The 13141-nt window shown below is 52.2% G+C and overlaps 1 protein-coding gene across 7 annotated transcripts in view; it reads left to right on the top strand.

The window, feature by feature from the left end:
* PIK3R5 (phosphoinositide-3-kinase regulatory subunit 5) overlaps positions 1-7817 on the top strand; it is a 68528-nt gene extending 60711 nt beyond the window's left edge. For 4 of the 7 annotated variants that reach the window (XM_062011101.1, XM_062011097.1, XM_062011098.1 and 1 more), the window contains 5 exons: positions 834-910; positions 2108-2201; positions 3598-3680; positions 3879-3991; positions 4975-7817. In XM_062011101.1, coding sequence (XP_061867085.1) covers positions 834-910; positions 2108-2201; positions 3598-3680; positions 3879-3991; positions 4975-5116 — 509 coding nt within the window. In that variant the 3' untranslated portion in view covers positions 5117-7817. The remainder of the gene's footprint in view (positions 1-833; positions 911-2107; positions 2202-3597; positions 3681-3878; positions 3992-4974) is intronic. The other 3 variants (XM_062011099.1, XM_062011103.1, XM_062011102.1) reach the window with 3 other exon arrangements.
* Positions 7818-13141: the final 5324 nt, after the last annotated feature.

The raw sequence follows: 13141 nt of genomic DNA, 5'->3' as shown, positions 1-13141 counted from the left end.
TGGGTCTCTTCCTTGCCTTGGGTCTCCTCCTTGCCTTGGGTCTCCTCCTTGCCTTGGGTCTCCTCCTTGCCTTGGGTCTCCTCCTTGCCTTGGGTCTCTTCTTTGCCTTGGGTCTCTTCTTTGCCTTGGGTCTCTTCCTTGCCTTGGGCCTCCTCCTTGCCTTGGGTCTCCTCCTTGCCTTGGGTCTCTTCTTTGCCTTGGGTCTCTTCTTTGCCTTGGGTCTCTTCTTTGCCTTGGGTCTCTTCCTTGCCTTGGGCCTCCTCCTTGCCTTGGGTCTCCTCCTTGCCTTGGGTTTCTTCCTTGCCTTGGGTTTCTTCCTTGCCTTGGGTCTCCTCCTTGCCTTGGGTCTCCTCCTTGCCTTGGGTCTCTTCCTTGCCTTGGGTCTCTTCCTTGCCTTGGGTCTCTTCCTTGCCTTGGGTTTTCTGGCAGCACACCACTTACCATCTGCAAGGAACTATCCAGAGCTGGGGGGAGGTGGTGGGAAGTTAGTAAGTGTTGGGGACAGAGTTTTAAGGCTAGTTTAATATGGGCAGACATATGCCTGGAAAAACAGGAGCTGGGTCAGCAACATAGCCTTTTATTGCTTTGTGTGTTCCCCTGAGCACTGACCCCTCTGCACTGGCTCAGCCTGAGCTGCTGCTTGTGCTTTGTGTTGAAGTTTCTGCACTGGATTAATTGCTTTCTGGCAGCTTTTCATCTACCTTTTTGCTCCTCAGCTGTGTTCAGCAAACCTTTGTGTTTCTGTAGGTGGTGAGGGTGCTGCTGTATCAGTGGCCAGCTGAAGAATGGGGATAAAAGGCCACTGAGTGGCATTTGCTCCTTGTTTCATGCAGGTCCAGGCAGCAAAAGGCTGGGCATAGATGGAGACAGAGAAGCAATCCCACTAACACTACAGATTGCCTACAGCAAGGTGAGTGTATGGCACTAGCAGAAATGGGGTAGAAAACCACCTCACTGGGTGCAAACCTCTCTCAGCCAGGAGATAAATGCTGGCAGTCTGCTGGAGGGGCCCAAATCCAAGCCCAGATGTGCCAAACACAAGCTAATTGTCGACTTACTGGCTAATTGGGATTGACTTTCCACTCCAGCCCAGGCAAATGGGGACTGTGGAGCCAGTTTCCATAGAGTGGGTATATACTCAGTGCCACTTTACACTGGTGAACTTTGCTTCCAGGGAGTGATCTTCAGCTGGGCACAGCAACCCTCCTATTTATAGGTTCCTCTGTAGTTATTTAGTATCAAACCTGGGTGATTTTTTTTGTAAACCCAAAGTTAAATGCGTTTTAATGCCTACTCAGGCTGTGCAGCCACAGGTAAATCCTTATCTGAGCTAGCCCAACCATGTGGTTAAGAATGGGAGCAGGGCAACAGCAGCCTGGAGTGGGGCGTCTGCACTTGGGTAACAGCAGCCTCAGGCAATGCTACAGGTAGAAAAGGGCCTGGGGGGGTTGGTGCCAGCGGCTGAACAGGAGCCAGGAGCGTGCCCAGGGGGGCAAGAAGGCCAAGGGCAGCCTGGCTGGGATCAGCAGTGGGGTGGCAGCAGGAGCAGGGCAGGGACTGTCCCCTTGTGCAGGGCCCTGGGGAGGCTGCAGCTCCAGGGCTGTGTCAGTGCTGGGCCCCTCACTGCCACAGGGACACTGAGGGGCTGCAGCGTGGCCAGAGCCGGGCACAGAGCTGGGGAAGGGGCTGGAGCACAAGGGGCTGGGGAGGGGCTGAGGGAATGGGGGTGTTGAGCCTGGGGAAGAGGAGGCTGAGGGCAGATGGGAGCCCTCTCTGACACTCCCTAACTGCAGTGAGCTGGGGGTCAGGCTCTGCTCCCAAGTAATGAGGGACAGGACAAGAGGAAACAGCCTCAAGCTGCCCCAGGGGAGGTTTATTTGGGAGATCAGGAGCAATTTCTTTCCTGAAGGGGTTATAAACCCTTAGACCAGGCTGCCCAGGGAGCTGGGGGAGTCCCCATCCCTGGATGGATCCCAGAGCTGTGGGGCTGAGGGATGTGATTTCATGGTGGCTGGGGCAGTGCTGGGTTAATGCTTGTGCTCAAAGGCCTTTTCCAACCAAAATGATTCTATGGCTCTATCTCATGGGTGTTGGTTGGTCCCCACAGACAGCTGTCAGTGGAAGAAGTCACTGGAATGATGTGGAGAAGGTCTGCACATCTGTCAACCTCAGCAAAGCCTGCAAGAAGTATGAAGAACTGGGTGGGTAGAGGTGGTCATAGGGAATGATGGGAGGGACTGGTGGGGTGAGAGGATGGTGTGCTGGAGCAAATGAGGGATGTGTGAATGCAGAAGACAGATGGGAGGTACCTGCTGCTCCCTGGGGCATTCTCTAGTCCTTTGCTATCCTTAGCCTTAATCAGGGATGAAGGACATTTGGTGTCCTAAAGCTTCCAGAGGGAAATGGGATGTCCATTAGGGATGGGTCAGGGATGGTCCAAACATCTGGATGATCATGGGGGAGTGATGCTTTCCTGAACTACAACTGTTTAGTAAGAAGGAGACACGGGTAAAACTGTCATTAAATGAAGCAGGGCCAGGGGAGAAGGTGCTTGTGCTGCCTTGCAGCAGCTGTGCCTTGCTGACAGCCTTCAGCAGGTTCTTGCTGAGCTGCTGCCTCAGCCTGGGTCCCTTCCTGCAGCTCAGAGATCACTGGTTGCCACGTGCCTTTGCTTCATAGAGGTTTTTTTTCTAATCAGATTCCTGATGAAGTGTTACTAAGGCTTTGAGCCTTTTAAAAGCAGCAAGGCTTTTAGTCTGTGTGTCTCTTTAGAAGCAATACCTGCTTATTCTTGCTTAAGAAGTGCTGTTTTTGGCAACCAGACACCCAGTTCTGAGTAAAGAGAGGGATTTTTTTAGTTCTCTTTTCTCATCTGCTGTGTGTCTGGCAGATGTGTGCTCTGTGAGCAGAGTAATCAGGGCAAACAGGTCATCTGCTAAATAGGAGACATCTCTTTATGTGCCCCATGCTGCTCAACCTAAAGCTCTGTCCCTCTTGTCCTTGCCCCATCCATGAAGCCATACAGACAGCCCTGGAAGAAACCCAGCAGGAATTAACTCCTCATCTCCTCTGTACTTTGAGTTGGATGTTTCTGTGCTACTTCAGGAGCTTCACTGGTGCTGCCAGCACAGTGTGTTTGCTTCAGGAGGTGTCCTCAGCTGGGGAGAAACTTCTCCTTCCTGCATCTCCTTCCTTGCAAGAGAAGCCTGGACCCTTTGCTTGGCTCCTTTGCCTTCCCATTCAGCAATCTGACCGCAGGATGTCACTGTAATTCCAGGCATGGGAAGGCATCTCCATGTAGTCAGGGCTGTGTTGGGAGACCTGCACTTTCCTCATGATGATGAGGCAGTGGTTTTTTCCCCCTGTTTAGGGTCTAAGATAGTTAAGTGTCCTTTTGTGCTGTGTTTGGAAAGCAGATGGAGTTTACAGAGGATGTTCAACCTCTGTGTGGAGCAGCATGAGGGAAGGGAAGCTGGAATGGCATTTCCCCCAAGGAAATGCCAAGGGCCACTGGCTCTGGGGATGCTTTGAGGGGTGGAGGGACCACTTGGGTTCCCACTAGCAGCCCCAAGTGATAACAGTGGTCTTTTGTTACAGCCTCAAAGACAGAGTGTCTCAACTTAACCATGACAGAGGTGGTCAAAAGGCAAAACTCCAAATCCAAAAAAAGCTTCAACCAGGTAACTCAAATCAAGGTGCTTTGGCATTTGGTAACAGGAAAGCAGCCTGGCTCAGATGGGGGGAAGCAGGGTAGGAGGGGGTAGCTCCTTGGGAGATCTATTGGCCACTACAACTACCTTGGTGATGCTGAACCCTTCCCTGCACAGGGAGAGGTGCTGAACCTGGCAGCTCCCTCACTCAGGCTCTTTTCCTATCAGCAGATCAGTGTGTCCCAGATAAAAGTGGACAAGGTCCAGATTATTGGTGTCCAGTCCTCCTTCGCCGTGTGCTTGGACCAGGATGAGCAGAAGATCCTGCAGAGTGTAACCAGGTAGGAACTGCCATGTTCACCTGGGGTGGTGCATCCTGGGTGTGAGCACTCATCTGAGCAGATGTCCTTGGTCACTGGGGCAGTGAGGTCCTGAGCACCATGCTGGATCTATGCCAGATGCCCAGGCTGGGTGACAAAGCTCCGAGCTCTCAGTGCAGCTGAGCTCAGGTGGGATGGATGGTCCTGCTTGGGTCAGCAGCAGCAGTTTATCTTCATGACTGCCACAGTTGAAAGGGTGGTCCCCAGTCAGCTGTTCTACTCTAAAGACAGCTCTTCCAGCAAGACCAGTCATAAGCCAGAGGAGAGCTGTGCAATGTAAATGAGGTGTTTGGAGAGCACTCAGCATGGGAGCAGAACCTTCAGCTTCTAAAGCTCATTTGAGTTCTCCACCACCTTTGGCATACTCCTTGCAGAAGGAACCCATGATCTTCATGGGAGAGTCTGGGGCAGAGCAAGAATTGTTCATCTGACTGTTCATCCATCCATCATGTCCCCAGAGCACCCCAGGGGATGGAATTTGGAAACTCCCTGCAGACAGCCTGATTCCATGAACACAGAGGTGATCTGTGGGTTTTAAAACCAGGCAGGTATTTTAATGCTGCCAGGTTGTGCTTCCTTCAGTGGAAGAAGATTCTGTATCTTATTTCTTATATAACCCTAAATAGAAGTGTTTGATTTGTTTGTTGTGCAGCTCAGGGGGCTAGTGGGAGACTTCAATGCACAGAATGGAAAAGGAGCTGTTCTCTCTGCCCAAAGCTTGAGGGATGCTCAAGTTCAGATTTTCCCCAGTGAGTTTCAGAGTTTGCTCTTCAGGGATGCCTCTGCTCCAGGCTCCTGTCTGAGGCAGCTGAGCTCTCAGCACTTAAACTTCAGTCTTGTTAAAGACTGAACAGATTCCTGCTTGCTTGCTGGTGTTTCTGTTGCACCTCAGGCCTGTGATTCTCAGCCTTTCTTATGTCTTGGTTTCTTTTTGTTCCCTGCAGGTGTGAGATCTCAGTGTGCTACAAACCCCGGGACAGTGATCTCTTTGCACTGAGAAGTTCCTCTTTGCCTCCTCAGGACCCCTCTGAGTTTCATTCTATCCTGTGTTTACCCATTGCCACTTTCAGTGGAGCACTGCCATAGTGTTCTCTCAGAACAGGCTCCTATCCAACACCAAGACAGGCTCAAGAAAACAAAGGTGACTGTGCCCTTTGGGCTGGAGACCCATCTCTTCTTGTCCAAGATGTCCTGCTGCTGAAGCATTACTGTGGTGGCTGAGCAGCTCTTGGCCTGGGCTTAGCCCACCCTTGGGAAATGGCAACATTAGTGTTGTGCTCTGGTATCTCTCAGGGTTCCTCAGTAATGGGGGAAAGTGTTTTCCTTGAGATCTCCACCTGGTTCAGCAGACTGCCAGCACCTGGGCTGACAGAGCAAGGCAAGGACAGGGATACTTTCCTGCCAGCAGATAGTGCTGGGGCTGTATTTGACAGTGACTGCAGGGACAGTGTCATCTGGGGTGAGCTTGTGGGGGGACAGTTAGGGAAATTAATGTCCTTGGTTGAATGGTGGGATGTGGCCTTCAATGCACATGGAGCTGCAGGTCACTCAACCAATGCCCTGAGGGGATTTAACCCTTAACAGGTGATGCTCAGGACAGTTCTTTAGGGATGGGGAGAGGCTTTCTCAAGCTTTCTGGTAAATTATGAAGGTTGGGTGTCTCACAGAGGAGCAGCACAGAGCAGAGCAACCCAGCTGAGGCCCAGGGAGACCCCAGCACAGGCTGTAGACTGCTGCTTGTGTTCCCAGGAGTTGAATGCAATAGGCCATATCAGGGCATGGGCAGCTTGTCACAGATTGACTGTAAACCCAGGACCTGCAGGACATGAGCTTCCAGTTTCTGCAGCACCTCATGAGTTCACCCAGGAGATTTGCTCCCTGCTCAGCCCATCTTCTTGTGTCCTGTGCACTAGAAACATCCCAGAGGCTGAATCCTCAGTAGTTGCTGGAAATATGGAACCATGCAGGAACCATGCTCAGGCTCAGACAAGGGAGGGAAGTCCTGGGGAAGCCACTGGGATTGCCTGAAGCTCATCTCAAGAGGCAGATCTGCTGGAGGAGGCCTCAGCAGCAAAAACACTAGTGACATTTACAAGCAATGACAGGATTTGAGATTTCCCCTCCCCTGCAAAAAGGCTTTCCACCCTCTTCCTTCTCTCTGCAAGGCTGTAGGTACAGAAAGGTGCAATATTTGGGGGTATTTAGAGGTACTCTGACCTGATGAGGAATACAATGAGACTGGAAAAGCCTTGCCTGGTTTCATGGCCCTCAAGCTGTTTCTCAGTAGTTTTTGGTGATTGCACTAATAACAGCAGGCAGAAGAGAGTGCTGCCTGCTGCAGGCTTAAAGGATCTTCATGCTGAGGATGTGTGCTCCCTGGAAGCATCTGGAAGGGATTCCTGATACTGCTAGGAGGCTGTAGGGCTCAGCCACAGTGTGATCAGTTCATTGTGGGTCCCTTGGTCCTCCAGAAAATAGGACCTGCTCAGCTCTGAGCACTGGTTAGAACAAGGCTGGGCTCTGTCCCCAAGGGCCAGTGGGGCAGCAGCAGTGACCTTTGAGGTTAAACTGGCCAGGAAAAGGGAGAGAGTCCCTGGGGGCTTCAGCTGCCTTGGGGGAGTGTGGGTCAGGTCTGATGGATTCCTCCACATCCCCCTGGAAGTGTTTGGGGGATCCCTCCTGTGCCATGGACTCCAGTGCTGGCCTCACTGGCTGCTGGCTGCTCTCTGTTCCCACTGCCTCTGTTGTTTGGACACAGCTTAGTTCCAGGCCCAGGGGTGAGCATCTTGGCTCAAGAAGGTGCTGCCTCTTTGGTGTCCTTGGCAGCTCTGGATGCACCTTCTGCCAGTGGACAGAGATGAGCAAAAACGAGACAGGAACATCCTTCTGAGACCTCTCTGCTTCATCCTTCTACTTGAATAAACCACACCAAGGATGGTGTTGCCATGTGGCCTCCAAGTCCCTCATGCTGGGCAAAGCATCACTTAAACATAAGCAAGTGCTCTGGCTCTACCACGATGCAAAGCCAGCTTGGATTCCCAGCAAGGACCCACCTTCCCTGGCTGCTCCCTGACTCCAGGAGCACCCTTCTTTTCCAACGTGCATGAAGCAGAGTCTGTCCCTTGCTGGCAGCTCAGACTTGGTAGAGACACCAGGATTCTGGAGGTGGTGGTGGGCTGCCTCCTGTCACAGAGCCTGTGGGGCAATATGGGAGCACACACCAAGGTCACCGCTGCACATCAGTATTTCAAGTCCAATAGGCTCAAGGGATCAGAAGGAGATTTTAAGAGCTTTTCCTGTGCACTTGGAAGAACTTCTGCCAGTGGACAGAACTTTTCATTCTGACTTTTCACACTGGCTTTTCATTCCCTGAGCAGGTTTGTGTGCCTCTTCTCGAACGGATCCAAAACGTGACGGCTGTTATTTCTGTTTGATACTTTAAAATAGCACCTTATCCTGTCAAAACATTGCTGTTTGGCATCCTGGCTAAATATATCCCTGCCACTGTTAGTGACAGACACCTCTCTGGTTTCAGCTGGCCTTACAGAAATACTAGAGAAGAGATTCCATCTCACAGAGCAAAACAAGCACAAACTCTAGGGGCTCCTCATCCTGGCTACGGTTTTGACCTGATGGAAAAAGAAGCCTGAGGTTCTTTCAGGTCATCTTGTACATATGTGCAGCCTCACCCAATGGTGCCATGTCTTGTGCTGATCTGTAAAATACCGTTCAAAGAACTTTTAAAGTAATTGTAAGATATTAAATGTTGATTTATTTCAAGGAAAAATACAGCGTTTGGGTCAAGTGATTGCTGAGGCATGGGAGGAGGCTTGGTGTCTCCATGAGGAGAGAGCACCTGGGTCCTGGGCAGGGTGGGCTGACCAGAGAGCAGGAAAAGGCTCATCAAGTCCCTGTGTTCATGTGTGGCCCCAGAGGGTACAACGTGGAGACCTGCAGAGGTCAATGGAGCTGCTTCTGGGAATGAAAAGCAGGTTTTGATGTGAATCCAAAACTGATTTCATGCTGGATTAAGGAAGGGGAAAAAAGCCACCAGAGCTTGTTTATGCAAAGTGAGATCTCTCTGTGCCCTTCCCTTCCAGGAAGCTCCTTGGCCTTTGCTGAGAAATGTGAGTTGAGCTGAGAGCTGGGCACCTGCCAGCCTGGGGACCAGGGGCAAAGTCCAGCCCTGGGGGGCACAGCAGAGCTCTGGGATGGAGGGAGACTGCTGGGGGTCAGCAGCTTCTCACACATCAGCCAGGTATTGGGGTATTACTGACTTGGAAATCTCTTGGAATGCTCTTGGAAGTCTTGATGTGCCAAAGCCAGGGGGATGAGGTTTAACAAGGGCAAGTGCTGGGTCCTGCACTTGTGCCTCACCAAGGCCAGGCAGCTCCAGGCTGGGGCAGAGGGGCTGGAAACTGCTGGAGAGAAAGGGCCTGGGGGGTTGGTGCCAGCGGCTGAACAGGAGCCAGCAGCGTGCCCAGGGGGGCAAGAAGGCCAAGGGCAGCCTGGCTGGGGATGGCTCAGGTCCTGCTCAGGGCTGGGAGGGAGCCCCAAGGTTGGCTCACCTCCCTCGTGGGTTGGTGACAGGGCAATGGAGCCACAACACAACATCCAAATTCAACCTCTGCCAAGGACTGGATCTGCCTGGCCTGGAGGGGGCGTTATTGAGACACCTGCCATTAATGTGGTGCTTTCAGAAGAAAAGGGAATAGCAGAAGAAAATGCAGGTAATCCCTTGTGCCAGATTCCCTGCCCTGGTTCCCTGTGGTGGCTGCAGGTGTCTGTGCTGGGAGGTCGGGCTGTTTCCCACGTGCATGCTTTAGCTGCTCTTCCACGCACTTAGAAAACAGAAAAGATGGGAAACGTCTGTGAATGTTGCTAATTTTGGACAGGTTTTGGCCAGCACTTGTGGCTAAAAAGGGCATCTGACCCCTTTTGTCCTGAGGCTGGCCTTTGCTCAGGGCTAATGAGAGCAAAGCTGCACCAGTGGAGCATTTCTGGGCTGCAGGCAGTGGTTCCTCTTTCCTGGCAATGTGTGTTGCTCCACCAACCCTATCTGACTTGTGCTTGATTAAAAGTCAACAAGCTCCCTGTGCCTGCCTGAGCAACAGGGCTTTCCTATCAGGGCAAATTCACTCCAGACCAGTACCATTGTGCTAATGATGTGAAGTTGCCTGGTTATCAGTTTGGATGCAACACACGTCCTATGTCCTGTTTGCCTGTGCCAGTGGGTGCAGACAGATGACTGTGTGAGGGATGTGGTGGCCTTTTCAGTGCCCAGCTCACCTTCTTACAGTATTTGCCTCCCTTTCCCCTCCATGGGCACCTCCCCTGCAGCACTCAGAGCAGGAGCTGCATGGGCCAAGGGACTGCAGACAGAGAAAACACATCCAAAAACTCAAGCATGAAAAATGTGTTGTGGTGTTTCCTCCTCTCAAAGACAACCTTGGTGTTGGTTTGACTGCATAAAACATTCTGGCCAGCAATGGGCCAGGGTAAAACTGTCTTTAGCGGTGTTTCCCTCCACAGGGAAGACCTCAAGCAGGGTGACTCAGCCAGTCAAATGCTATCTGTCCTCACTAGTCCTGCTTTTGGATGCATCCCATCTTGTATCAGGTCTCCTGTCTAATGACCCCATGGACAAAGTGATTTCACTTGTTGACTCAGTCTCCTGCTGGCTTAGGAATCTGCTTGAGCTCATGAGGAGGTCTGGGCCTGGTGTGGCTGGGACTGGGGAGAGTATGCAAACAGCATTTCCAGTGGTGATGAGATGGACATTGGCTCAGTTGGCCTTGCCCAGGCACTGGTGGTTGCAGAGACTTTCCAGGAGACATCTATGAACTGCAGGTTGCAGTGCTGCCACCATAACCAGTGGCTTGGGGAGGATCTCTCAGGGTACCCAGGACCTGTGTCCTCCACACACTGCTACACTGGGAGATCTTAGGTGACAGCAGGTTCTGCCACATCTCCCTGGGGGGGTCCCTCTGCACTGTCTGCAGGCACCAGGACTCACAGGTTAAAATGAATCCCTGAGGAAACAGGCTCAAGTAGCCCCAGGGGAGGTTTGGATCAGCGATGGGGAAGAACAGGGGTGTCAGCCCCTGTGCCAGGCTGCCCAGGGAGCTGGGGCAGTGCCCAGCCCTGCAGGGATCCCAAAGCCCTGGGGCTGAGGTGCTGAGGGCTGTGGGTCAGTGCTGGGCTGGGCAGGGTGAGGGCAGGGCTGGGGCTGCAGCAGCTTCAAGGGCTTTCAAACCAAAATGACTCTGTGACTCAATGGTCAGTGCTTTCCCTGGGCAGCAGTGTGTGGTTTTGTGATGGTTGATCCCTCTGTTGACTCACTATCTACTGTGATCCAGGTTAAACTGCTCTTGTGAGAGGCTCCTTGAAGAACGTTTAGCTCATCAAGGGTTTTCCTGCCCAGATACTCAGGTGAACTGTAATCCCAAAGCCATTGATTAACTTTTTGCTGCTGTTTGGTGTCTGGTTTTAATAGTGCCCCAGGTCCAGGATGCAGTGGAGTAGCTCCAGCTGTGGTGATGGATGCAGCACTCTGCAGCCAGTCCCTGGAAACTGACCAAGTGAGAAAGGAAAGGCCTAAGTTCAGTGTCTCATGTCTTTGCGTGCTACAGCCCACCATCTGAACCCCTTCCTGCTGCAGCCTGGGGTGGCTGAGAGGCATGTGGTTCTTCTGAGATGTGACACACTGGAACCCACAACAACAATCTGGGCAGGGGTGAGATGGGATGATAGCTGAGATTCCTCCTGGGTTTGACTTGACAGCCAGCACGAAAGGAAATATGTGCTAATCTTTAGTTAGAAGCCAAGCCCTTCCCCTCATGAGGAACTATCTGTACTTTCACATGTGACTCAAACTCCTGTGTAACCAAAACTGTCAGGACTGACAGTCCCACAGGCCAGGGAATACTCAGACTGGGAAGGGGGAAGAAGGCTGACACCTTACAAGTCATGGGGGATGCTGATGTTCATGATGCTTTCTTTGCTTACTTGCTGAAGGAAGAGCAGGAAAGGCATCTATCCTGATTGGAAACTGCCCAAAGAAGGATGCTGTGGTGAGGAAAAGTGGGGCCTGTAGCCTGGGCTGGGTACAAGCAAGGATGGAGACATCTGGCTTTGAATGTGTCTCGACTCTTCTGTTTCCTGGAAGCCATTGATAAAGAGCAACTTGCCTCATGCACCTGGGACAGATCTTGTGACTGGGCTACAGGTCCCCCTGTCCCCTCCTCCCCCAGCTTGGCCATGGTGGCTGGGTTGAGCAGTGAAGCTCCTTCCCCCATGACATGGAGCATGCCCATTGCAGGATGGAGCTGCAGACTGGTCCTATGTTGCCCTCCATCCCTCTCTCCACAGATTTAGCTCTCAGCAACCCTGTGAACATTGATCTGGAGCCTGGTGGTCCCGTGGAGAAGGGCCCAGGATGGGTGGCTGCAGCCCATAAGTCCCTGCTGATGGGAAGAGTGGGTGTAGGTGGTGGCTGTTGATCAGTGACTGTGAAACATGGCTCGAGGAGGCTGTGATGTCTGTGTTTCTCACTATTAGAATGTGATTAGAAATGGTTTAAGATAGTGAGAGATGTTTTCTGGACTCTCCCAGTATGACTGGTGCCTGTAAATCTGCAAGCTGTGGGGCTTGGGTTTGCATGGCTGAGTTGTCTGTTAGTCATTTAAGGCCTCTGAATGCCCCTTGTTGCATACAGCCATGCCAGGAAAGGCACATCACTCTGTTTATCCATCCACCTGCTTATCTCCATGCATCTGTCACTGAATCATCTGTGTGTGTGTGTGCATACATGTGCTGTAACAGAAATGACACACTGCACATTTCTTTTTAGCACATAAAATAGTGCCACACACTAAAAAAAGGAGACATCTGTGTGCAGTGTGAGCCTGTGTTCCTAAACCAGCTCAAAATCCCAGAATCCCAGCGTGGTGGGGTGGGAAGGGCCCTGTAGAGCTCATCCAGCCCCTGCTCAAGCAGGTTCCTCCATCAGGGGCACAGCAACGTGTCCAGGTGGGGTTGGAAACCTCCTGAGAAGGAGCCTCCACACCCTCCCTGGGCAGCCTGGGCCAGGGCTCCCTCAGCTCAGCTCTGCAGGGCCTTTCCAACCCCCACCATTTGGGGATTCTGTGAGAAGAAACCAATGAGCTTTATCTTTTCATCCCACCCAGAGGCCAGCTCCCACCATCCTTGGAGCTGCAATTACACCCCTGATATCGATGCAGCCTCCCAGCAGTGCAGGCAATGGAAGACCCTTGGTTACCCTCTGGTGAGGAGGAAACTCCTGAGGCACCTGTAGGAAAGGTGCTCAGTGAACTGAGCAGGGCACTCCTGCTGTCAGAGTCCCAGTTGCCCAGGAATGCATCAGCTGCTTCAAAAGGTAACAGGTTGCTTTTTGTCCGAATTCTTGAGTGCCCCATGTGCCTGTGCCAAGGGCTGTAGGCTTCTGCTGCCTGTTGCTCACACCTCTCAGCATCTTCTTCCCAGAATGTCTGTCTCTGCCATGGGTACCAAGGTGACAGCTTTGGAATGAGATCAAACCCCTGAGCTGGCCTCTGCCAGCCGTAGCACACGACACGAAGCAGCTCTTTTCATTCACAGGCACTCTGCCCTGCTCATGGAGCTGATAAGTTGAGTGCAGAAGCTGTTTCTACACTTGTTTTTCAGGATGGACAAGCAGGGCTGTTGAAATGCTTCCAACCTGCTGTGTCAGGCTGGTTGTTGCTTAATCCCAAGGTCTGCTCCTTTGGAGAATCACAGGGCAGGGCTGGACACACCTCGGTGTGTGCCCAAGGCAGGATGACCATCTCTGCTCCCACTCTAACCCAGTCTATCCTGCAACATTGCCTGTCATCAGCCTTCTCCAGTTGAGTCTAAACATGATGTCTCCTCTCAGAAGCCATGTTGTCCATCACTTGATAGTTTTCAGAGGGAAGAGGGTGAGCCTGGTTGTTTCATGCCAGTGCTGCTCCTCTTTATATTGATAAAGTCTGCCCTGTGACATGCAGGTGGGATGCAGCAGCTCAGAGACTGCCTGTGCCCCTCAGCATCCCAACAGCTCTTCCAGCAGAACAAAGGCCCAACAAAGGTCAC

The sequence above is a fragment of the Colius striatus genome, chromosome 18 (genome assembly GCF_028858725.1).
Source record: "Colius striatus isolate bColStr4 chromosome 18, bColStr4.1.hap1, whole genome shotgun sequence".
NCBI lineage: Eukaryota > Metazoa > Chordata > Aves > Coliiformes > Coliidae > Colius > Colius striatus.
The sequence above is the reverse complement of the archived record's forward strand: the minus strand, read 5'-3'. Positions and strand labels throughout refer to the sequence as shown.